The sequence below is a fragment of the Pelophylax lessonae genome (genome assembly GCF_965119305.1).
Source record: "Pelophylax lessonae genome assembly, chromosome: 2".
Taxonomy (NCBI): Eukaryota; Metazoa; Chordata; class Amphibia; order Anura; family Ranidae; genus Pelophylax; species Pelophylax lessonae.
The window spans coordinates 437,043,604-437,070,490 of record NC_138769.1 but is presented as its reverse complement, the minus strand read 5'-3'; the positions used below and the strand labels follow the sequence as shown (position 1 = coordinate 437,070,490).

Genomic DNA, 26,887 nt, shown 5'->3' with positions numbered 1-26,887 from the left:
TATTGTATAGATAAGTAGTATATGTGCATGCTTGTTGTATGTTTATCTGTGGGTCTTGTATTGTATTCCTATAAAAATTGTAATAGTTTATATGTGCAGCAATTTGTTAAAAAAAATAAAAAACACATTAACCTCCCTGGCGGTCTGATTATGTCCAGATTTCGGTGCTAAAAGCGGTACATTGTTTTGCATGGAAATCTGTTGTTTTACATTTAAAAAAAACTCACCATCCCCTGGGATCCCCCGCCGTCCTCCTACTGTGTGCTCGGCCTATGCTGGCACCTGTCTTCCGGTTCCCTTCCCTGCGAGTGTTGCGACGCAGGGGGGTGAAACCAGCAGCAATTTAAAAAATGTAAGTACACTAAATGACATGATACAAAGCTGTGATCCTAACGGATTACACTGTATCATGCCATTGCACCACAGGATTTCACCTGGTGAATTTTCCAGTGCCCTGCCTGTGCTTTTCCAGTTCTTTGTGCCTGGAAAATTGAGAACGACCATGGTGTCCAAAAAGCGTTCTTTTCGCGCAAAAGTGATTTTAGACGAACTGGAAAACAGCGACAGCAAAACGGAGTTACTTGAAAAACTGGGCGATATCGATTAGTGGGAAAATTCCTCATCAGGTACAGAAAGTGACGACATTGACGATTCCGATGTCTCTTTCTGGCACATAGCTCTGTTGGCAATTCTGAAGAATTATTTGATATACTTACCAAATTCCATAAGCTATGTGCCAGAAAGACATCAGAATTGTCGATGTCGTCACTTACGTCACGTACCTGATGACGAATTTTCCCACTAATCGCTAGCGCTCAGTTCTTCAAGTAACTCCGTTTCGCTGTCGCTGTTTTCCAGTTCGTCTAAAAGGGCTTTTGCGCAAAAAAAAAAAAAGGCTTTTTGGACGGCATGGTCGTTCAAAGTTTTCCAGGCACTAAGAACTGGAAAAGTATCCAGGTGCAATTCTGTGGTGAAATGGCATTAACAGTGTAATCTGTTCGGATCACAGCTTTGTATCATGTCATTTAGTGTATTTACACTTTTGAATTTGCCGCCGGTCCCACCCTCCTGCGTCGCAACGCTCGCAGGGAGGGAACCGGAAGGCAAGTGTCGGCAATCGGCCGTGCACAGAGCGGGGAGAGACTGTCAGGATGCCGGGAACTTGACTTGATGGAAAAGGTATTAAATCCTGTTTGCCTTATGATACAACTTGAAAGCAGACGCAACTGTTTTGGGCCTACATGTCACAGGCAAGAAAAGCACTGCTCAAGCCTAAATATCTAGGAATTAAAAGATTTCTGGTGTTTTTGCACTTTTACCAGTTCAGTGTATTAAATGGTTGTCAGTTTTAGAATATATGAATTACCCTTAGGGACACCAGGGGTTGTTTATAACTTATTTTGGTCATCTCTTCTGCCCTTTTATATATGCTTTGTTATAATGTGTTACAGTATTGGAAATGCAAGTACCCTAATTATAAATTGTAGAGGTCAAACACTCAAAATAAAGCAAGTAATATTTTACTAAACCACTAAATGTTTTATTCTGCTTGAAGGCTTCACTCAACTAAAAAAGGAATACTGACCTGGAATAATAAAGTACGGGCTGATGAAAGAGATGCAATTTAGCCATGGAAACAATCAGCTTTTGTATGCCTCCAAATAGTACATTATTCTAGTTTGACTTACAGTTGGAATTGCTGTGGTGCAGCTCACTCTTCTGAGGCGTCTTTGCATCAGATCGTGTTCCATTCCATTCACTTCAGCCTTCAGCAACTCTAGCTCTTCTTTTTCAAGTTTCAGCTCTTTTGCAAGTCTTTCCATCCTTGCCCGCTGGTGCAACAATAAGGCTTTGAACAACATATGTTTATTAAAAGCTAGCATGGTAGACCATAGCTTCATGATTTTGTTCAAAATTGTAATTAAATTTAGGAGATTTCAACAACTTATATGAAAACCAGTATCCTGCATCTCACTCCAGAATTGGTTTCCATGCTACTACCTAAAGACAAATAAAGCAGAATGTAAAAGCCTCTTCTTGGAAATACTATACTAAAATACAATCTCAAGGCAAAAACTACAGTTGTGTACTGCACTACCTGCCAAAGGATTTGTATTCTGTTTAACAAGTGTTGTAATTCACACAGCTCTGCCACACAGTATTAACCTGAAAGAGAAATCCACCATTTGCAGACCCTGCTCGTAGTAGGTGGTATGCTTTAATGCAACTACACAGATCTTCATTTAAACCAAAATTTGATTCATGCCCATAAACCAATGTATAAGCAGCTTCTGTTCCTATTTAAAACCTGCAGTCAAATAACCCCAGGACAAACCTTGTGATGTATAACTTCCAAAGTTCTTGTATTATGTGTGCACTGTGTGGAGGAGGGGAGATACAGTTGTGCTCATAAGTTTACATACCCTGGCAGAATTTATGATTTCTGGTCCATTTTTCCAAGAATGAGAATAACACAAAAACGTTTCTTCTTTCACTCATGGTTAGTGTTTGGCTGAAGCCATTTATTATCAGTCAACTGTGTTTACTCTTTTTAAATCATAAGGACAACAGAAACTACCCAAATGACCCTGATCAAAAGTTTACATACCCCAGTTCTTTATACTGTGTATTGCCCCCTTTAACATCAATGACAACTTGAAGTATTTTGTGGTATTTGTGGATAAGGCTCTTTATCTTCTCAGATGGTAAAGCGGCCTATTCTTCCTGGCAAAAAGCATCCAGTTCCTGTAAATTCTTGGGCTGTCTTGCATGAACTGCACGTTTGAGATCTCCCCAGAGTGGCTCAATGATAATGAGGTCAGGAGACTGAGATGGCTACTCCAGAACCTTCACTTTATTCTGCTGTAGCCAATGACAGGTCGACTTGGCCTTGTGTTCATTGTCATGTTGGAATGTTCAAGTACGTCCTATGTGCAGCTTCTGGGCTGATGAATGCAAATTTTCCTCCAGTATTTTTTGATAACATACTGCATTCATCTTGCCTTCAATTCTGATCAAATTTCCTGTGCCTTTGTAACTCACACATCCCCAAAACATCAGCGATCCAACTCCGTGTTTTATAGTAGGAATGGTGTACCTTTCCATAGGTCTTGTTGACTCCTCTTCTAATGTAGTGTTTATGGTTGTGGCCAAAAAGCTCACTTTAGGTCCCATTACTCTAAATGACTTTGTGCCAGAAGGTTTGAGGGTTGTCTCTGTGCTGTTTGGCCTATTGCAAGCAGAATTCTTTGTGGCATTTGCATTGTAATGGCTTTCTTCTGGCTATTAGACCATGCAGCCCATCTTTCTTCAAGTGCCTACTTTTCAGAAAGTCCTGTATTTCACCTGAAGTTATGTGTAGGTTTTTCTTTGCATCCCAAACAAATTGTCCTGGCAGTTGTGGCTGAAATTTTAGTTGGTCTACCTGACCAGGGTTTGCTTTCAACAGCACCATTCATTTTACACTTCTTGATTAGAGTTTGAACACTGCTGATTGGCATTCTCAATTCCCTGGATATCTTTTTATATCCCTTTCCTGTTTTTATACAGTTCAACTACCTTTTCCCACAGATCCTTTGATAATTATTTTGCTTTCCCCATGACTCAGAATCCAGAAACCTCTGTGCAGCACTGGATAAAAGATGCAAGGGTCTGTCAGGAGTCCAGAAACTCACTGACCTTTTATACACACACATGAATTACAAGCAAACAGATCACAGGTGAGGATGGTTACCTTTAATAGCCATTCAAACCCCTTTGTGTCAACTTGTGTGCATGTTATCAGGTCATAATCACCAGGGTATGTAAACTTTTGATTTCTGTTGTCCTTGATTTAAAAAGAGTAAACACAGTCGATTGATAATAAACGGCTTCAGCCAAACACTAACCATGAGTGAAAGAAAAGATTGTGTTATATATATTCTTGGCAAAATGGCCAAGAAACCCTCAATTCTGCCAGGGTATGTAAACTTATGAGTACAACTGTATACTGACAACATTTGTACCAATATATACTGTGATATTAAAACTTTGAAACCGAGAAAAAATAACTAACTATCACAATACTAATACGTTAGGCTCCATTCACATTAGCATGGCTCCAAAGTTGTACAATTTCCAATGAAACTTTGGAGCGTGACGTTGTTCCGACTTTACAATTTTGATCAAAGTCACATCAAAAGACGCATCAAAGTTGTGTAGGCACCTTTTTTGATCTTCAAAGTCGCATGACAAGTCCCTCAAGTGTGAATGGAGTCTTACAGCGAATATAAGTACTTCAATCTTTTTATTAGCCTTCTGTAATAAAAAAAAATTATATATATATATATATATATATATTTTTTTTTTTGGCACCTCTCAGGGCATTTTGTTTATGCACCACCCACAAGGCTCTGTGATGTGGTTGTCCCTCAACACCCCTCATTACAATGCCAGGGCCTGCTAAAATGTTGCTTACGTGTCGGGCATGCATTGTTGGACGGAAGTATGGAGGCATGCATTTTTTTCCCACCATCAAAAAAAAAAAAGTGAAGAAACCAGAAAAAGAGTGAACAAGCAGGCAGGCCCAGAGGGAAAAATGTGAAGGTAAGTGTGACAACATCTTATGACCGAAGCTGCCTGATCTTTTGGAATTGCAGATAGCAGAGGGAATGCAATTCCAGTATTCTATCTAATCTCCACCCCCATCTCCCCCCACACTTCCAAACCAATTGCTGTTTAAAAGGGTCAATGAACCCTAACAGATGTTTAAACATTATAAAAATTTAATCTATGAAAATAAAAAACCTGAAATATATACAGTGCCTTGCGAAAGTATTAGGCCCCCTTGACCTTTGCGACCTTTTGCCACATTTCAGGCTTCAAACGTAGATATAAAACTGTAATTTTTTGTGAAGAATCCACAAGTGGGACACAATCATGAAGTGGAACAAAATTTATTGGATATTTCAAACTTTGTTAACAAATAAAAAACTGAAAAATTGGGCGTGCAAAATTATTCAGCCCCTTTACTTTCAGTGCAGCAAACTCTCTCCAGAAGTTCAGAGAGGATCTCTGAATGATCCAATGTTGACCTAAATGACTAATGATGATAAATGGAATCCACCTGTGTGTAATCAAGTCTCCATATAAATGCACCTACACTGTGATAGTCTCAGGCTTAGTTTCCACTATTGCGACTTGCTGTGCGACTTGACACATGTCAAGTCGCACAGCAAGTCAAAAGCCATTCATTTCAATTCGGCCCGTTTTCACTGCCGCTGTGACGAGACCCTTGCTCGCTCTGTCCGCTCTCCCAACACTCCTCTGTTTCTAGTAAGTCAGCTTGCAGATCACAATGTCTGATGGTTCGGTCAACCAAGGATCCGGGATCCCAACTACAGCTATGTGCCGTCCGGAATCCATTAGAACAAACACCAAGCAAGCTGTATGTATGTTCAAACAGGAAGACAATTTACTGGAAGAACACAGCACACTTTTATACAGAATTTGGAACATCCTGCCCCCAACAACCGCTTTCCTATTGGTCAATTGTAAAGTACCTGCAGTTCCCATTCAGGTCCTCTCCAGACATGCAAATGAGGGCTCGAAAATGAGTCAGTAGTGATTGGTCAGATAGCTTGACCAGGAAATGCAAATGAGGACTTGAAAATGAGTCAATAGTGACTGGTCAGATAGCTTGACCAGGAAATGCAAATGAGGACTTGAAAATGAGTCAACAGGGATTGGTCAGATAGCTTTGACCAATGCAAGGAGACAGAAGCCCCAGGGGGCAATCAATGTACACAATAGTCAGACACAGAACAATGGTTCCCTAACGAGTGTCAATATCTCCCTTCGCAGACAACAGGTGAGGTCATTAGCACACCTGACAATAGGTGAATGGGGAGCCACCTTAGACAGTCTGTCTCCTCAGAACTTCCTGGGATGACCATATTAGGAATGCACTTCCTGCTCAGAGACCTCATGAGAAAGGGAACAATTGACCTTGCTGACAAATATGAAGCAATTCAACCTATCACCCATCTGTCCTTAAATTCCAGTGATGGTAAACACCATCACATATCTTCCCCCGGGGAAACAGTCCAACAGCCACAGTGGGACCCCGAACGGGTCAACTCGAGGATGTTGGAAAAGTAGTCTTAAGGTTCTAGGTCTGTCTGTCGGGGTAACCCCTCCGCATTCCCATGTATATTCCTGGTGTAGGGGTGTGGGGCCTTTGTGTAATTGAGAAATCTACACGTATGTGTCTTCCATCAAGTTCCATTCCATTTGCATGTTCTTTTGCCTCCTTTGAGTCTTCAACATTTTCAAAGCAGACAAACGCAAAACCCCTGGAACGTCGAGACTGCCGATCATACACAATGGATACATCAGCCATTGGACCATATGTTGAAAATACTTCTCTTAGATCTCGCTCGGTTGTGTAAAGACTTAGGCCAAACACGCCCAAACAGCAGTTAGGATCAGGATTTACCGGACGTACTCTACTTCCTATATGCCGCCTTCGATTTGACATGGGAGAGAGCGACTGTGGCTGTGACGTCTGGTGGTCCCGGCCATGGTAGCCTCTGGGGCATAAGAGGAAGTTAAATGGCCCAAATCGTTCCCCAAAAGTACTTTTGCGGGTAACTCGCGTAGTAATCCCACTCGCACATATCGCTCCCCTGAGCCCCAATCCAAGAGGACTTGGGCGGTGGATAAACGTAGCACCTGGCCCCCTGCTACCCTGACTGCAACAGTCTGGCCGGTCCGGGCTGACTGGGGAATCATGTGAGGCTGGATAAGGGTAATCGCAGCCCCGGAATCGCGGAGTCCCTGGGCCGGTTGCCCATTAACCCATACTGCCTGGCGATGGTGCTGCCGATTATCTCCGGCAGCAGCTTGGACAGGATCCGCTTCGAAAAGTTTGCCGCACTCTTCCTGAACATCTCGATGGTTGGGCTCATTCTGGTAGCAATGAGCCGCTGGTCTGGATGGACGATTAGTCTCTCGATACCTTGCAGGTGACTAGTTTGGTTACAGGTATAGCACTTAGGTCCGGTAGGAGGGTTGGGTCGGGCTGGGGGTCTCGAGGCAGACCACGGAGGTACTGAAGTCAGCTTAAAGGCTGGTAAACTGGGTTGAGATAGTGGATAGCGCTCGTTTTCGCCTGACCTTCGAGAGTCCAGATATTCATCGGCCAGAGTAGCCGCTTGCTGTACCGTCTGTGGTTGTTTATCTCGCACCCAATCCCGTAATACCGGAGGGGTGTGGTTAAAAAACTGTTCTAATAGTACTAGCTGGGTGATGTCCTCTATGGTATGAGCGTGGCTTCCCTGTAACCAGCTCTTAAGGTTCCGCTGCATACGATGTGCCCACTCCACGTATGTTGTGTTGGTTTGTTTCCGGGATTCTCGAAACTTAATCCGGCTGGCTTCGGGTGTAATGGCAAATCGGGCTAGCAAAGCTTCTTTTACCTGGTCGTAGTCTTTAGCGTCTTCATCCTCCAGGGCCCGATATGCATCCGCCGCTCTGCCAGTTAAATTACTCGCCAGTAAGGCGACCCAATCTTGGGACAGTACTTCATGTATCTGGCATAGTCTCTCAAAGTCCTGCAGGAATGCGTCAATTTCCTCCTCTCCTTCCTTAAATAGTTTGAACGCCCGAAAGGGCAACTTACGGACAGTCGCTGCATCTTTAGGCGTTTTCTCCGATTGACGTATTTCTGCCATTTTCTGCTCATGTTGCCGCTCTCGTTCTTTCTCTTGTCGCTCATCCTGCAGCTGGATGTCTCTAATGGCATTCTGTATGGTGGTCTCTGATGGGTTAGCACCATATAATGCCAACCGCTCTCGAACTCGTTGCTGAAACAAGTCTTCAACTGACCGGGGTCCTGCATCACCATCCCTCTTATCCATCTCGGATAGCTCACTGATCAGGGTGGCCTTGTTCTTTGTCCCACCAATCCCTCCGCGGCTCTCAAGTAAGTCTTTCAGCGTGGCTTTCCTGCATGCTGCATAGCTGGTCATTTACTGTGGTGGTTTGGAGTGTCCCGGTAACTGGAGAGCAAATCCCACCGCTGCCAACCAATGTGACGAGACCCTTGCTCGCTCTGTCCGCTCTCCCGACACTCCTCTGTTTCTAGTAAGTCAGCTTGCAGATCACAACGTCTGATGGTTCGGTCAACCAAGGATCTGGGATCCGAACTACAGCTATGTGCCGTCCGGAATCCATTAGAACAAACACAAAGCAAGCTGTATGTAAGTTCAAACAGGAAGACAATTTATTGGAAGAACACAGCACACTTTTATACAGAATTTGGAACATCCTGCCCCCAACAACCGCTTTCCTATTGGTCAATTGTAAAGTACCTGCAGTTCCCATTCAGGTCCTCTCCAGACATGCAAATGAGGGCTCGAAAATGAGTCAGTAGTGATTGGTCAGATAGCTTGACCAGGAAATGCAAATGAGGACTTGAAAATGAGTCAGTAGTGATTGGTCAGATAGCTTGACCAGGAAATGTAAATGAGGACTTGAAAATTAGTCAACAGGGATTGGTCAGATAGCTTTGACCAATGCAAGGAGACAGAAGCCCCAGGGGGCAATCAATGTACACAATAGTCAGACACAGAACAATGGTTCCCTAACGAGCCCTCAATTAACATTACTCTGAGTGTCAATATCTCCCTTCGCAGACAACAGGTGAGGTCATTATCACACCTGACAATAGGTGAATGGGGAGCCACCTTAGACAGTCTGTCTCCTCAGAACTTCCTGGGATGACCATATTAAGAATGCACTTCCTGCTCAGAGACCTCATGATAAAGGGAACAATTGACCTTGCTGACAAATATGAAGCAATTCAACCTATCACCCATCTGTCCTTAAATTTCAGTGATGGTGAACACCATCACAGCCGCGACTTGAGTTGCGGCGACTTCAAAAGTAGTTTGTGCACTACTTTTGGGCCGACTTCAGTGCAACTTCCCTCTATAATGAGGGACAAGTCGCACTGAAAACCGCAAACAACTTTCACTACGAAGTCGCGCTAGAAGTAGCATGACTTCGTAGCCGCGGTAGTGGAAACGGAGCCTCAGAGGTCCGTTTAAAGCGCAGAGAGAATCATAAAGAACAAGGAACACACCAGGCAGGTCCAAGATACTGTTGTGGAGAAGTTTAAAGCCGGATTTGGATACAAAAAGATTTCCCAAGCTTTAAACATCCCAAGGAGCACTGTGCAAGCGATAATATTGAAATGGAAGGAGTATCAGACCACTGAAAATCTACGAAGACCTGGCCGTCCCTCTAAACTTTCAGCTCATACAAGAAGACTGATCAGAGATGCAGCCAAGAGGCCCATGATCACTGGATGAACTACAGAGATCTACAGCTGAGGTGGGAGACTCTGTCCATAGGACAACAATCAATCGAATACTGCACAAATTTGGCCTTTATGGAAGAGTGGCAAGAAGAAAGCCATTTCTTAAAGATATCCATAAAAAGTGTCGTTTAATGTTTGCCACAAGCCACACCAAACATGTGGAAGAAGGTGCTCTGGTCAGATGAAACCAAAATCGAACTTTTTGGCAACAATGCAAAACGTTATGTTTGGCGTAAAAGCAACACAGCTCATCCCCCTGAACACACCATCCCCACTGTCAAACATGGTGGTGGCAACATCATGGTTTGGGCCTGCTTTTCTTCAGCAGGGACAGGGAAGATGGTTAAAATTGATGGGAAGATGGATGGAGCCAAATACAGAACCATTCTGGGCAAAAATTTCAGTCTCTCGATGTGCAAAACTGATAGAGACATACCCCAAGCGACTTACAGCTGTAATCGCAGCAAAAGGTGGCTCTACAAAGTATTAACTTAAGGGGGCTGAATAATTTTGCATGCCCAATTTTTCAGTTTTTTATTTGTTAAAAAAAGTTTGAAATATCCAATAAATTTCGTTCCACTTCACGATTGTGTCCCACTTGTTGTTGATTCTTCACAAAAAATTACAGTTTTAGATCTTTACGTTTGAAGCCTGAAATGTGGCAAAAGGTGGAAAAGTTCAAGGGGGCCGAATACTTTCGCAAAGCACTGTATATGGCTGCCTGGCTTTTTTGCCAGGAGCAATACTAGAGACTTCAATAGGAAATGTTCCTTCTGAGATGACTTCAGCCAACTCTACATGCTCACAGTACATGCTCACAGTAGGACCCTGGCTCAAAAGATTTGCAAAGTATTCTGAGCAGCAGGTGGGGTGCCGATCTAACTGCACTCATCTCAGCCTGATGCATGAAAAGTTTGGCTGGCCTCTATAAAAGTCAGCTGCAGAAACTTTTCACTGTATTTGACAGAGTTTGGTTTACTGAATCTGAAGGGGAAAAAAAAGTGGAAAAAAGGTGTTGATTAAAGTAACCAATTCAAGTAGAACTATAGGAAAAACTTTCTTTTTGCCATTTTGGATAAAGTAAGGGAGGTTTAGAACCCGTCCGATTTTCTTTTTTCTGCCTCTGTGGGCGCCCTCCCAGGTCATCAGAACTAGTGTCTGTTGGAAGCTTTCCCCCCTCTTACTTTTCTGGGACAACCCAAAAGTTGGGATTTTCTTTTACATTCAACGATAATTGTAAACAGGACAAACAGAGAGGGTGAATCTCCTTAGCGGGGGGGCACAGACAGCAATAAAAACAAATCCTTCAGCACTCTGTTCCAAACTGAAAAAAAAAGTTTTGCCTTTAGTTATACTTTAAGTTGATCCGGTTACTACGAGTACCAATGTCACTTCTAATAAAGTCTGGGAGAGGTTAAAATCTAAAAGTTAAGTGCTTCTAACCTTAAAGTGATTGTAAAGTTTCATACTGACCTGCTCTGTGCAGTTGGTTTTGCACAGAGCAGCTCAGATCTTCCTCTTATCGGGTCCCTCTTTGGCTCTCCTGGCCCCTCCCTCCTGCTGAGTGCCCACACAGCAAGCAGCTTGCTATGGGGGCATCTAAGCTGAGCTGTGGCTCCGTGTGTCCATTTAGACAGGGAGCTGCGCCTGGCCTCCCCTTTTTTTCTCCTTCTTGGCTCACTGAATTTGATTAACAGCAGGGTGAGCCAATGGCGCCGCACTGCTATCTAAGCCAATGAAGAGCGAGAGTCTCAGGCAGCCGAGACACTCATGCAAAAATCGCTGGTTAAAGATGGGCTCAGGTAAGTATTAGGGGGGCTGCTGCATGAAGCATGCATGAAGATAAAAAACCTTCTGACTTTAAAACCATTTTAGGCTCCTTTCACACTTTTGCGACCTAAAAGTTGCACGATTTTGCCTGTGCTTGAAGCAATGCCTGTGTAATTCTTGAGGTCTACGGACCTCAAAATGCATCAAAGTCGGACCAAAGTAGTGCAAGGAAGTCTATGCGACTTGAAGTCGCACAGATATGAATGGTACTCATTGGAAATCATGGAGTACGACTTGTCATGTGACTTTGAAGTCACAAGTCGCAGGACAAGTCGCATAATTGTGAAAGGGGCCTTAAAGTGGCTAGGGTGCCCCCATAGCAAGGAAGAAAGTAGAACTTTTTTTTTTTTTGTTAAAAATTACAAACAAGACTTAACGATCACTTTAATGCATTCTATGCAAAGCCACGCTGTGTGTGTGAATGGACAATGCCCATTTACAAGTGCGCGGCTTAGGATCAAGCCTGCTCAAGTGCCTCCACAGCAAGAGAATTGCTATTGGCAGCACTCAGCAAGGGGGAGGAGCCAGGACTGCTGGTGGGGGACCCATAAAGAGTATCTGGCTTGCTCTGTGCAAAACCATTGCATAGAGCAGGAAACATTTATTTATTTTTTTTCCTTTTTATAACAGACGATAACCTTAAGGCTTCATGTACACTGGTAGCTCCTAAACTTGAGTTTAGGAGCTTTTGCCATTTTTTTTTTTGCCAAAACTCCTAAATTCAACTTCATAAAGTCTATGGGATCAATTTACTAACGTTTACCGCATGTGATAACGCAGTCACTGACTCATTTGCATAATTTATCGCATGCAGTAAATTAAGTCCAATTAAAAAAAAATAAAAAAAATTATAATGATAATGGCACAGCAGTCTTGCATACACATTTTTTTGGGGAAAAAATAAACTTTGAAATAAAAAGAAAGAAAACCATAAAGTTAGCCCAATTTTTTGTTTGTATAATGTGAAAGATGATGTTACGCTGAGTAGATAGATACCGAACACGTCCTGCTTTAAAATTGCACACGCTCTTAGAATAGCGAAAAACTACAGTACTTAAAAATCTCCATAGGCAATACTTTAAAAAATGTTACAGGTTACCTATTTAGAGTTACAGGAGGTCTAATATTATTGTTCTCGCTCAAACGATCGCGTGATACCTCACGTGTGGTTGGAACGCAGTTTACATATGTGGGCGCGACTTACTTCTGCGTACGAGCTCGAAGGGATGGGGCACTTTACATCTTTTTTTTTTATCATTTTACTTTTTTTTTTTTTTACACTGTCCCTTTTAACCACTTAAGCCCCGGAGGATTTGGCTGCTAAACGACCAGGGGGTATTTTGCGATTAGGCACTGTGTGACTTTAACGGACAATTGCGCGGTCGTGCGACGCTGTACCTAAACGAATTTGACGTCCTTTTTTTCCCACAAACAGAGCTTTCTTTTGGTGGTATTTGATCACCTGTGAGATTTTTTGATCACGCGCTATAAACAAAAAAAGAGCGTCAATTTTGCAAAAATAACAATATTTTTCACATTTTTTTATATGAAATTCCCCCAAAAAAAAATGTAAAAATCAAAATTTTTTAACATTTTCGGCCAATTTGTTTTATGCTACCTATGTTTGGTAAAAAAAAAAAAAAATCGCAAAAAGCGTATTTTTATTGGTTTGCGCAAAAGTTATCGCGTTTACTAACAAAGGGAAAGATTTTTGTCATTTTTGTTGTTTTTTTTTTAACGCGTAATGGCGGCGATCTGCGATTTTTTTTGCGGTACTGCGACATTGGGGCGGACAGATCGGACCCTTGACTGACATTTTTGACACTTTTGGGGTTACCAGTGACATTTCTACAGTAATCAGTGCTATACATATGCACTGTTACTGTAAAAATACACTGGTAGTGAAGGGGTTAACTTTATTTGGGAGGGAGGGGCTGTGTGTGTCCCTAGGGGCGTGCTTTCTACTGTGATTGGCTGTGGCTTGAGCTGTAAGGACACTGATCAACGGATCTACATACTAGATCCGTGTGATCAGTGTCTTTACACTGAGGAGTATGACAGGCAGCTTGTTTACACAAGCTGCCTGACTTTCTCCCTCTCCCCCGCCGATCGCAGAGGGGGTCCGTGACCGCGCGGGAGCGGAAGCGCGCCGCCGGCGGCGCGCGCTCGCTCCCCAGACCCTCCCAGGCTAGTGACGTACCGCTACGTCACTCTGCCTGTGAGGGGCTGACCGCCGCAGTATATAGTCGTGCGGCGGTCGGCAAGCGGTTAATTATTAATTTTTTTTTTAATCACTTTTATTTCTATTACAAGGAATGTAAACATCCCTTGTAGTAGAAATAAGCATGACAGACTACTGATAGACTTAAAAGCGAAAAACAAAAAAGTAATTTTGCTTTAAAGCGGAGTTCCAGCTGGGGGAAAAAAAATAAAAAAAGTCAGCAGCTACAAATACTGTAGCTGCTGACTTTTACTATGTAGACACTAACCTGTCCAGGGAGCCCGGGATGTTGGCACCCCAGCCGATTTTTGGTTCAGCTGCTGGGTGCTGCCGCCATTCGTTGTAGGGAACACCTACTGCGCATGCCGAACTTTCGAGGGACAGCGCCGCACCGCTGTCTGCCGGAGGTGGGGGAAGAGTACCTGTCAAAAACAGGTACCTGTTCCCCCCTCCCCACTAAAATGTGTCAAATGTTGCACTTCAAGCCCAGAATGTGGAAGTGACATGGGAGGTCGCTCCGTTCCTCCATGGCCATAGAGCCGAGTGGGGGCTATCTTGCCCTAATTTGGCTTCCTGCCCAGCCACGGAGAGCATCGGATTGGCTCCGGGCTAACCAAAAACTGTCCAGTAAGCTGGGATCACTTTTATGTGAAAGCTGCTGCCATAGCCACGGTATTTACCATATGTATACAGTAGGTGGTTCAAAAGGGGTTAAAAAGCTCTGAAGTCCAATTCACAAAACAGACCAGGGTAAAGAGACGTGATATTTACCACCAGGGTTTTGCCAGCGGTCTCAAATGTGGTACTTGTCAAAAAACAGCTTTGGGGTAAGGGGACCCCACCCTGTTTTTTTTTTAAAATCACCGGTTGCTACGGAGTGGGCCAGGAAATCCATCTTCAATCAAGACGCCTGCGAATACAAAATTTAAAAAGAGAGCTCCGCTCGCATGAACTGCCGAATGCCTCCTCTGGCATTTGACAATTCTGATGTAGGTAAGGGCAGGGCCAACTGGTGATGTCACCTGGTGGCACCGCCCCCTTGTGACATCAGACTGGTGCATGTTAGGTCTGTGAGGTCACGAGGGGGCGGTGCCATCAAGTGACGATGCCAGGTGGCACTGCCCTTACCTATACAAGAATGGTCAAACGGAGGAGGAGTGGGCATTTGGCGGCCAGCTGTCCTTGTGAGTAGAGCTCTTTTTTTCAGGTTCCAGTGGTACGCAGGCGTCATGATTTTTTTTAATAAAGGAATGGTCAAAAGCTGTCTGTTATTACTTTTTGACACTTTTAAAGTGGGATTTAGGGGCCCCCTTATTAAAGGGGGCTTGCAGATTTTGATAAGACACCTGCCCGCTGACACTCACAACCACCGGGCAAGGGTTGTGGGGGTGAGGCCCTTGAACCCGCTTACAGCCGAGGAGTCATCCATGGTTAAGGATAGGGCGGCCGGCTTCCCGTCCCGCTCCTTAGCAACTAGCTCAATGCGGTAACTGCATTAATGCAAAAATTACTCCTCAATCGAACAAATACCGCAATTGGCATTTAACACAAAATTCTTAGTGAATTGCACTTTCACAAAGGATTTACCGCTAGCATTCTTTTACCCATTATTAAACTCTTAGTGAATTGACCCCTATGTGTCAACATATACCTAGGCTTTTAGCTGGGTTTAGGAGTTGCCGCAGTTAGGCAAGCGTCAACCTCCCTCTCCTGAACACAGAAATATCGCATTCAGGATAGGAACCTTTTGACCACTGAGCGTGGGAAAATGCAAAATGTGACACTATTTTGTCTCCTTTTGCGTTTTCTCACAGCCACGGTAAATGTAGGTAGGGTGTACATGAAGCCTTAGAATCACTAAGTCTCTTTTTTTTTTTCATTTAGATGCAATCAAAAAACCAACACAATTGAAAACAATAGATTATAAACACAGAAGGAAGAATAGATTCCTAATGAAATAACTACATTTTTCCCTTTACAAAATAGTCTCAAAGAGAAAGGCATAAAAAAAAAACAGCTTGCTTTCCTTTTATAAACAGTGTTTAGCTTTCAGCTGCATTGACTGCCATCAAAGTAATACTACATAGATATCTGCAAGTCTCCGACAATCTGATTAAAACTATTTCAGCATCTTGAGAGAAGCTCTTGTTTGAAACCCACACGAACTCCGACATATATCTCTTCAAGAATCAGAGCTGCTGTCCAAAATTCATCACAACACAAATGTATCCATGTTTTTAGCAATACAACCAAAATGCATACCTGTTATAGCCACCGGAATCTCTTTAGCACAAATGTCATTCATATTTATTTTGATTGTGCATACATGATAATGTATTAGTAGCATAATCCCACATGGATTATGGATTAAGGAAAGCACATACTTCTGACTCACTAGAAACATTACACAGTGCAGACACACCACACAAGCACTATAGAAACATAACAAGTAGAGCTGCTTGTTGAGTCAATAAGAATCTGAACTCCTAGATCAATGTGTATGACATTTTCAGAACTGAAATAGATTGTAGAGATGTTCTCCAGTGGCACAGCAATGTACATTCTAGCACATTTGAGGATTACATGTAAAGTGACATTGGTGAAATAAGCATAATTAACTGTTTTCCATGCTTCTACCGTCTTAACCTATCTACTGGTTACAGTGGTTTTATAAATGGATAGTGCCTATAAAATAAGACTTTATTACTAATAGTCAGTTTTGCCATTCATATTGCTATGTCAAATTGGAAAATGGAAATATGGCTAGTTGTCATGGACAATGCAGAGTCCTTGTAGGCAGTTACCAGTGTTGGGGTAGTTACTCAAAAAATGTAACTAGTTACTTCTGTAAATTGTAATGAGATTACTTTACTAGTTACTGCATTTGAAAAGTAACTTCACTACTTATTACTTCACTTTCCTCTTTCTTAATTGACTGTGTAGAAGAAGATACATGACACTCTTTCTGCATAGAGATTATTGTATAAACACAGGCTTTGGGAAACATGAGAACAAAACCTGAAAAAACAGAATAAAACATAAAGTGCAACAAAAAGTCATAAACTTCATCCCTCTCTATTCTTCGAAATAACGATTGTATCGCACGGCTTGGGTAACGCAGGAAAGCGCGTTCCTATAGCCTAGTAAAGTAGTGTAGTTACCTCCTATAGTCTAGTTAAGTAGTGTAGTTACCAATATTAGTATTGTAACTAGTTACATTACTTCGTTACCAAAAAAAGTAATGTAGTTACTGTAATCAGTTACTTTGTAACTAGTTACCCCCAACACTGGCAGTTACCATAATTTGGTTTTACGTTAAAGACAAGTAAAAGAACTAAACAATAAGGCGGCCTGAAGATGAAATCAATAACACAGCCCTACCAGAGAAATCATGCAGAGATAGGAGAAGGAAAACAGAAGTGTCCCTCTAGGCCTCTAAGGAGTAAAATAAAAAAAAAAAAAGGCAGTACCTTGGGTATATGCGTAGTCATCTGATCCAGAACTAGAACTTCGATGGTATTTGTGAACTCCCTTTTCAACTCCTGATGATGGCATCAGTGAAATTGGTTGTATAGGTTCTGGAGCACCTGGATGCTGCTCTTGGTCCACAATATTTAGAAGATTTTCAGTAGGAGCCCGTGCAACAGTAATTTTGAAAACAGTTGGGTTAGATGGAGACATCAGTACACGAGGAGAAGGAGTGGGGGAGCCAGAGGTGGTCTGTGGTTGTGAATAAGTTATATATAAGGGATTACCACCGTATGGAGTCTTTGGCTGGCCTTGTATTGCCCTTGAAGGTGAACCTGATCGTGTACTTGAGGCATATGCAGAATGTGGACTCCGCTGGGAGGGTTGATTACTTATTGGTGAAGGACTTCTATTCATTGCAGTTCCTGGTCTTTGTTGTGATTCAACTGTAATTTCTATTTTGTTCATCCCAGGAGCCTTGTTCATGCCGGAACCATAAGGAAGATAAGATACAGAATGACTACTTTGCTTTGGATAGGGAGGTGGAGCTTGTGAATAAGCATGAGGAGAAACTGTTGAGGGACTTGGGGGCATAAACACATGTGAAGTCTGGTGACTTAGCTGATTAGGCTGCACTTGATGCTGTGGGGAGCTATAAGGAGACGTACACTGTGATGTAGGAGGGGAACGAAAAGCAGACTGAGGAATTTGAGGCTGTTTAGGTGAATACTGTGTAGGTTGGTAACTCTGAGGAAACACTGGAAGAGGGCAAGGACTGTAGTTTGGGTGAGGAACTGGAGAAGACTGGGGCCATGGTGTGTTTTGTGGGGTTTGTCTTCCTGGGGAATTTTGGGAAGACTGTCTAATGTAAATAGAACTTGGAGACCCATAAGGATTGCTCTGCACTTGAGGAAGAATCTGTAAAGCTCTGGGCACGTTGTGTGCAGAGGGTATATTCTGTGATACTGTTACAGTTATAGGATTTGTACTGTAGCGAGGTATGTGCATATAATTTGGCAGGGAAGCTTGCATAGCTGACGTATTGACACTTTGCTGCTGAATGGGCTGCGGGGGAGGGGTTGGCGAGTTTCGGTCATTCAAGAAAAATGGATTGTAATTCTGTGGCACAATTGCTGGGGCAGAATGAGGCTCTTGAACCAAACATATAAGCTTGCCAGAAGCGTGCTGAGGATCAATGTGCCCATCACTTGAGCTATGAACCAGTGGACGACCATTCATTTGTGTTACTTCACCAAGGAAATTGGTGCCTGGGTGAATGCCAAGATTGATGTGCAAAAGATTGTTTGTTCTAGTGTCTTCTGGATTATGCCCCTCCATATAGAGGTATTTACAGCTCTCTTGTCTCAGGACTTGGCAGCAGGCATCAATGTTGCAGTTATTCTTCATTTAAAAAAAAAAATAAATAAAATTGGAATTAGAAAAAACTTAAATAAAAAAGCATATTTTAAGCAAGTATATGTGCATTTTATGCTAATTAAAGGATACCTGCACTGAGTAAAAAAAGCTGCCATTACCAACCTTCTAAAATGCTAGTTGCCTGGCAGTGTTCGGCTTCAATACTTTCTGAAGCAGAAGTCATAACATCTAATCTACACGATTGTTCCATGCTGCATCCATGCATACAAACAAATAATCCCCCACCAAGACATAGTATACTGACAGCGGCTGATCATTAAACATATTCCAGCTGCAGTTTATGTCCCCTTCCCTCTGCTGCTATCAGTCACCTTCTCCATCCACCCTGTGTCTTACCATTCCCTCCCTGACTTAGTCAACACCCCTCCCCCCACCCCCGCCTCCTGTCAGCAGCTGTGGGCACAAGAGAGAATCAGGTAGTGAGGATAACGAGCAAGGTTTACTGGCACCTTGAATAACACAGGAAAAGCTCTGTATAAAGCACTATAGTAAACATCAGTAAGAGGTTTACTATGTCTTCCTGTTTTGCGAATGAACACAGAGTGCTCTGCATAGAGCACGCCTGTGTTCATTACAGTGCAGTGGAGAAGTAGATACTCAATCTCTTCCTCTAAAATCAGGGGTCTTCAAACTATGGCCCTCCAGTTGTTCAGGAACTACAGTTCCCATCATGCCTAGTTATGTCTGTGAATGTCAGAGCTTACAATGCCACATGGGATCTGTAGTTCTGTAACAGCTGGAGGGCCGTAGTTTAGGGGTCCATTCACACTAGTCGACTGACAAGTCGCGGTCGGTCGCCTGCCATTGATTAGCACAGGACCCGTTCTAAAAGGAGCGACACAAGTCGCTCCGACTTAGAAAAACTGAATTTTTGTAAAATCTTACCTGTAAAATTCCTTTCTCTGAGTCCTCCGACAGTCGCCGCCTCTTCATATTCGTCACATATGGGGTATTAGACTTTGGTCCGAAGGAGTAGCTAGGCAACAGAATATGTTAACATTAAAGCTTTTAACATATCCCACCCTCAAGGGGTGGTCCCCTCAGTCAATACCCTCCTACTTCCTGCAACCATATCTCAGTTTCAGTGGAATAGCAGTAGAGTATATAACCAAACCCCAAAAGAGGGGCGGGGGCGGCGACTGTCGGAGTACTCAGAGAAAGGAATTTTACAGGTAAGATTTTACAAAAATTCTGTTTTCTCTTTTGTCCTCCGACAGTCGCCGCCTCTTCATATTCGTCACATATGGGGACGTCCCAAAGCAGTGCAAACATGAGGGGTAAGAAACGCATCCGCGCCGAAAGGCAACGCAGTCTCCGCATCAAAGAAAGGAACCTTACCAAAGGAAGGAAACCAGCTGGGCTACAGGAAAAACAAGTGCTCAACAGGAGCAACAACCCAGGAAAAGACAAATAACCAGGGGATAAAAAACTTATCCCAACAGCCAGAGGTCCCCAACAAGGGACCCTAGGGAATTGCCGCACTAAGAACCTTGCGGCCAAAGGAAGCATCCGCCGATGCCTGAACATCTACTTTGTAGAATTTTGTGAAAGTGTGCACGGTCGACCAGGTCGCCGCCTTACACACCTGGGCTACAGAAGCCCCATGACGACAGGCCCAAGACGTACTCAGAGATCTAGTAGAGTGCGCCTTCACAGGCACAGGGGGAACCTTCCCCTGCAAAGCATAGGCCTGTTCAATGGTCTGCCTGATCCATTTGGCGATGGTAGAGGCCGACGCCGCCATGCCCTTCCGAGGACCCTCTGGAAGAACAAACAAGGAGTCCGTCTTTCGAAAAGACTCAGTCGATTTAAGGTAGACCCTTATCGCCCGAACAACATCTAAAGAATGTAATCTCACCTCCTTTGGATGTTTAGGCTTCGCGCACAGCGAAGGCAAGACAATATCCTCATTAAGATGGAATTCCGAAACTCGCTTCGGAAGAAAAGAAGGATTAGGTCGCAAGACCACCTTATCCAAATGAACAACCAGATACGGAGACTTGCAGGACAAAGCCGCCAGCTCCGACACTCTGCGAGCCGAAGTGATCGCAACCAAAAAGGCGACCTTTTTGGACAACATAGACAACGAGATCTCCCTGATCTGTTCAAAAGGAGCACGTTGTAACACAGATAGAACGAGATTCAAGTCCCAAGGGGGCAGAGGATCCCTCCTAGGAGGAACCAGATGCCGCACTCCCTGAACAAAAGTGCCAACCAAGGAGTTGGAAGCCACGGGACGTTGAAACAGAACGGCCAGCGCAGACACCTGACCCTTTATCGTAGCCAGCGCCAAACGCTGATCGACACCCGTTTGAAGGAAGGACAGCACTCGGGAAACCGAGTACGTGCGGGGTGAAAACCCCCTGGACTCACACCAGGCAAAATAGGCCTTCCAAGTACGGTAATAAACCTTCCCCGAGGAAGACTTCCTCGCGTTGATCAAGGTATGAACGACCTCTGGGGAGAGACCCTTCTCCTTCAGGACCTCGGTCTCAACAGCCAGGCCGTCAAAGCCAGCGACTGTAAAGCAGGATGGTATATCGGCCCTTGAGACAGGAGATCGTCTCGAAGAGGCAGACGCCACGGGGCGTCGACCGCCAGATTCATGAGGTCTGCGTACCAGGACCGGCGAGGCCAGTCCAGTGCCACAAGAATCACCGTGCTGCGTTCCGAGTGTAACCTGCGAAGGAACCTGGACAGCAACTGAATCGGTGGAAACGCGTACATCAGCTTGTACTGATGCCACGGGGCCACTAACGCGTCCGACGCGTCTGCCCGAGGGTCGCGCGTCCTTGCCACGAACCTTCTCACCTTGTTGAGACGAGACGCGAACAGGTCCACATCTGGAAGACCCCACTTCGCGCACAACATCTGGAAGACAGCCGGGTGGAGAGACCATTCCCCCTGATCCAGGGTCTGGCGACTCAGATAGTCCGCCTGCCAGTTCTCCACCCCTGGAATGTGAACCGCCGTTATCGCCGGGACATGAGTCTCGGCCCAAGACAGAATGTCGGCCACTTCTCGAGCCGCTCGGGCACTCCTGGTGCCCCCTTGGTGGTTGATGTAGGCCACCGCCGTGGCATTGTCCGTCTGCACACGAACCGGGCAGCCCTGCAGCCGGTCCGTCCAGCGATGAAGACAGAGATTTATCGCACACAATTCCAGAATGTTGATCGGAAGGGAGGACTCCCCCTCCAACCAAGTCCCCTGGGCGGACAGAACGCCCAGAACACCACCCCAGCCCGACAGGCTGGCATCCGTGGTGATTACCGTCCACGAGATAGGACGAAACGACTTGCCCCCAGACACCATCGGGGACTGGAGCCACCACAGAAGGTCTCCTCTGGTGCGATGACTCAACGAGATTTGAAGATCCAGAGATTGAGGTCGCCCGTCCCACATGGACAGGATCTCCGCTTGGAGATCCCGTGTGTGAAACTGGGCGAAGGGAATCGCCTCGAAGGCCGAGACCATCAATCCCAGACATCTCATGCACGTCCGCAGAGACGAGTGCGGAACGTCCCTGAGGGACCCGACTTCCTCCTGAAGAGTTCTGAGTTTGTCTTCCGGCAGGAAGACCTTCGCCTGCACCGAGTCCAGAATCATTCCCAGGTAGGGAATACGAACCGACGGACTCAGTGTCGACTTTGGAAAATTTAGCATCCAACCAAACTCCTGCAGAGTTTGCATCGTGACAGACAGGTCCTTCTCCAGACCCTGGCTGGTCGCAGACCGAACCAGAATGTCGTCCAGATACCCCAGGACAGAAATGCCCTGGGCCCTCAATAATGCCAGAACCGGTGCAAGCACCTTGGTGAAGACCCGCGGAGCCGAGGCGAGACCAAAAGGCAACGCCACGAACTGGTAGTGATCCTCCGCAATGGCGAATCGAAGGTACCTCTGGTGACCCTCGAAAATGGGGATGCGAAGATATCCTTCAAATCGATGGAGGCCATGAATTCCCCCGGAACCAGGGCAGCCACCACCGACCGCAGGGATTCCATGCGGAACTTGCGAACCCGCACAGAGCGGTTCAGAGCCTTCAAGTCCAGAATTGGACGAACCTTGCCCTCCTTTCTGGGCACGGTGAACAGATTGGAATAAAACCCCCGAAATCTGTCCCGATGAGGCACCGGAACCACCACTCCCTGAGCCCTCAGGTCCCGCACCGCCAGGTGCAGGTCCCGTAAACGCTCTGGAGACAGTTGAAGATTTGAGGGAAAAAATCTGCTCTCCGGCCGAGAGAGAAACTCGATCTTGTAACCAGATCGAACGATCTCCTGAACCCATCTGTCCCGCACGCGGGCCAACCAGGGTTGAAGAAAACCGAGCAAGCATCCCCCCACCCCAAAACTGGGTGAGGGCGCCCCTTCAGGCCGCACTGTTATGGGCTGCGGATCCGGATTGACCGGACTTCTGTTTTCCAGACCAGGGCTTCTTCTGAGAGCCTTGACCTTTGAACGGTTTGCCCTTGTAGTGCGACCGAAAGGCACGAAAGGACCCCTGAGGGGGCCGAAAATTAGCATGCTTCTTCCCAGAAGCCCCCTTAGCCTTGGGGAAATGGGGCAAGAGAGTGCTCTTACCTCCGGTGATCCCCTTAATCAACACATCCAAGGACTCCCCAAAAAGGCAAGACCCATCATAAGGCAGATTGGCTAAGGTCTTACGTGAAGATTGGTCCACCGACCAACATTTCAACCAAACCAGGCGGCGAGACAACACCGCCACGCTGTGCACACGTGCAGCCAACGGGACTAGGTCCAAGTCCGCATCACACAGATACATGACACCCTGGTGGATTTGATCCACCATATCCAGGGTCGCCGGCGAGGCCGAATCGGCCACTAGGACGCGCCTAAGCATCTGCGTCCAACTTGCGACAGCCTGGGCCGCCATGAGAGAGGCAAACAGAGCCTTAAGCATAGAACCCGTAACAGAATAAGTATGACGGGCAAGAGACTCCAATCTCCTATCCGTGGCATCACGGAACACAGGGGTATCCTCTGCAGGAATCGCAGTGGATTTGTTTAAAACCCCAATTGCGTGATCCACTGGGGGTGGCACACACCACCTTTCATCAGTGGAAGGCGAGAAAGAATAACGCAGCTTGAACCTACTTGGTACAGCAAAAGGTTTGCGTAGATTGCGCCATTGTTCCTTAACTGCGCGCTGAAAATCATCATTGCAGGGAAAAACCTGCGGCGTCCTGCGTTTTCTCTGCGTCCCATAAGCCGCCAAGGCAGCGGGGGGACACACTTCATCCTGCAAACGCAGCGTTTGTTTTATGGAAGCAATCAATTCATCCATGATTGCAAGCTCTTCAGGCGAGCCAGGGGGAGAATTATCAACCCCTTCAACTTCAGCCTCCACCTCGGACCCCACTAGATCCAGGGAGGAGTGTCACACAGCTCCCCCCCCCCCTTGCAGCCCACAGCATGCAGCCGAGTGATAGGGAGACAAACAGTGAGAACAGAGGCAGGTTACACAGTCCCAGACTGACACCCCCCAGACAGACAGGTCCCCACATAGATACACTTACCTCACAATGGCGTGGGGGACCCGCACAGGCGAACAAGCCGCTGCACATGAGGCAGGGAGAGTCACATACAAGACGCACAGAATGGGGGTTAAGAAACCGCACAGCGTCCAGTGAGGTAGCCACCTCACCAATCATCCCTGCACCGAACAGGGATGGGTCGTTCACTGTGCCAGGAGCGTTACCTGGCTGAACGCTCGATGGCAGGCTGGGAAGCCACTGACCCACGACCTGCGACCAGGGGGATCAGCCCGAGACCCAGCCCGCATGATCCTCTTCATCCGAAGAACTAACTAATGCTGACAAAAAGAACAGCTAAGTAAAGGTAGAGAGAAAACTCAAACAAAAAATCAAAAAAGAAGAAAGAGTCTGGGGCACAAAGCCCCAGCACAGAGAGAGCCAGCCACTCCTGACAAGCTAGACATTGAAACTGAGATATGGTTGCAGGAAGTAGGAGGGTATTGACTGAGGGGACCACCCCTTGAGGGTGGGATATGTTAAAAGCTTTAATGTTAACATATTCTGTTGCCTAGCTACTCCTTTGGAGCAAAGTCTAATAACCCCATATGTGACGAATATGAAGAGGCGGCGACTGTCGGAGGACGTAAGAGAAAAAGGGTCCTGTACTACTTTGGGGCGACCTGGAGGCGACTTGCATTGACTTCAAATATATGAAGTCCGTGCATGTCGCGCCGAGGTCACAGTGCACGCTGTGCACCGCGACTTCACAGGTGGCCCCAGCAAGTCGTGTCGCCCCTGTCTGAATGGGCTCTTAGGATCCCTGCTCTAAATCAAAAATAAAACATACAGGATGTGTTTAGACCTCTGATATTTACACAAAGTCCCCAGTACTGAACAAAAAATAAATAACTATAAAAAAATAATGTATATTAAAGATAAAGAACAAAAGAAACAAACAGAAATACACCCCCCACTCCCACACTGAGGTAATGTATGTCATGCGTTGTGAGTCCATTTACACCATTGGGCATGCATTTTATGTGTGTTCACACGCATTGAAGTGTGCGGTTACAACACAGTGCTTGTTTTACTTTTTCAAAATGACAAGCAATCCATAAACTCTATGCAAGGGAGCACATTGCCAGACATTGTAACTGCAAAGTGCTGCGTCACCAAAAGATGCATGCCTGTAATATTTTATTGCAAAGCACAGTAACACAGCACACACATAGCGCTGCACATTGGCCATTATTACAGCGCATAGGTATGGGTTTAAAAATGGAGTGCTGGGCCTGACAGCAAAAGGGAAGGGGAGCCCACACACATTAAAATTTGGCAGGTCCCTGCTGGACCAGCAGAATTTTCATCAGTGTATGGCCAGCAAAATTTGGTAAAAATGAGCAAAATTTGGTAAAATTGCTAATGTGCTTCTCACTTTTCTTTCTGGAGGTTATCACATGAAGTGGCAAACCTTTGCCTTCACTGGGATGGTTGCAGGCAGAAATGCTAGAGGGATGTTTTTCAAAAGTGATTTCTTGGCAAAAAAAAAAAGCATCGAGACATGGATGGATGAGTGAGTTTGCCTTAAATATTAAATATGTAAGTACAAGTCCCTCCGCTTTTCCTTCTTCTCTTACAGAACAGGATCCACCATCTCATATGGGCTCAAAAACGCCCTATAATTTCAGATCTACCCTCTATACCCACAAACTACAAGGCGGACTGGGAGTCCCTAATTTTTTTAATTATTATTTAGCGGCCCAAATTTCCCAACTGTCCTTGCTCCATGCTAGGTCTGATATCCCACTATTAGTATGCCTAGAAGAACTGCCCAATTGTGCTCCAACCTCCTGGCAAGCCTTAAAAGGCTTGTACAGACTATAAGAAAAAAATCGGGCGAAGATTTTTGTCCAAAGAATTTTCGTACGATTTTTCTTTCGATAGCCGATCCTGACTTTTTGCACGAAAACTCCCAAAGGGACAAACTCCAAAATGTTTCTCGCACAGGAACAGAATGAACAATTTTCTTTTAATGTGTACCATTTTCGTAAGATTTTCGTACAAGAAAAATCAGAAGAAAAAAAGACTGCACACGATCAGAAACAAACAAACAAAAAAAAAGTCTTTGTCATACGAGAATTTTCGTTCGTTCGGAATTCAAGTAACCTGATGTCCCCTATTTTGCCCCTTCCGATGAATATTACCCACTTAAAGACCGGACCTTTTTCTGACACTTGTTGTTTACAAGGTAAAATCTGTGAATTTTTTGCCAGAAAATTACTTAGAACCCCCAAACATTATATATATATTTTTTAGCAAAGACCCTAGAGAATAAAATGGAGATCATTGCAATATTTTTTATCACACCGTATTTGCACAGCGGTCTTCCAAACGCAATTTTTTGGAAAAAAAATTCACTTTAATGAATAAAAAATAAGAATACAGTAAAGTTAGCCCAATTTTTTTTTCTGTAATGTGAAAGATAATGTTATGCTTCAAAATTGCGCATGCTCGTGGAATGGCGACAAACATTGGTACTTAAACATCCCCATAGGCGACATTTTAAAAATTTCTACAGGTTACCAGCTTACAGTTACAGAGGAGGTCTAGGGCGCAAATGATTGCTCTCCCTCCAACAATCGCGGTGGTACTTCACATGTGTGGTTTGAACACCGTTTTACATATGTGGGCAGGACTCGCGTATGCCTTCGCTTCTGCGCGCGAGCTAACGGGGACAAGGCGCTTTCATTTTTTTTTCTTCTATTTATTTTATCCATTATTTTTACACAAGTTTAAAAAAAAAAAAAAATGTTTTGATCCCTTGTAAATAGAAATAAGCATGACAGGACCTCTTTATTGTGAGATCTGGGGTCGAAAAGACCTCAGATCTCACATCTACACTAAAAAAACAAAGAAAAAAAAAAAAGTCATTTTTTTTCATGATGAAAAAAATGGCCTCTTTAAATGCGTTGCTAGGAGACGACGTTTGACGTTGCTCCGGTCCTCCAAGACCATAGAGTCGAGTGGGGGGCCATCTTGCCCTCACTCGACTTCCCGCCTATGAGGAGCGCAG

The 26,887-nt window shown here is 44.9% G+C and overlaps 1 protein-coding gene across 3 annotated transcripts in view; it reads right to left on the bottom strand.

Moving 5' to 3' along the window:
- The window catches only part of TAB3 (TGF-beta activated kinase 1 (MAP3K7) binding protein 3), a 117,883-nt gene that overhangs the window by 37,575 nt on the left and 53,421 nt on the right, over positions 1 to 26,887 (bottom strand). For all 3 annotated transcript variants that reach the window (XM_082246734.1, XM_082246735.1, XM_082246733.1), the window contains exons 3-4: positions 16,883 to 18,281; positions 1,689 to 1,849 (exon numbers count right to left, since the gene is read on the bottom strand). In XM_082246734.1, the coding sequence (XP_082102860.1) occupies positions 1,689 to 1,849; positions 16,883 to 18,281 (1,560 nt within the window). The remainder of the gene's footprint in view (positions 1 to 1,688; positions 1,850 to 16,882; positions 18,282 to 26,887) is intronic.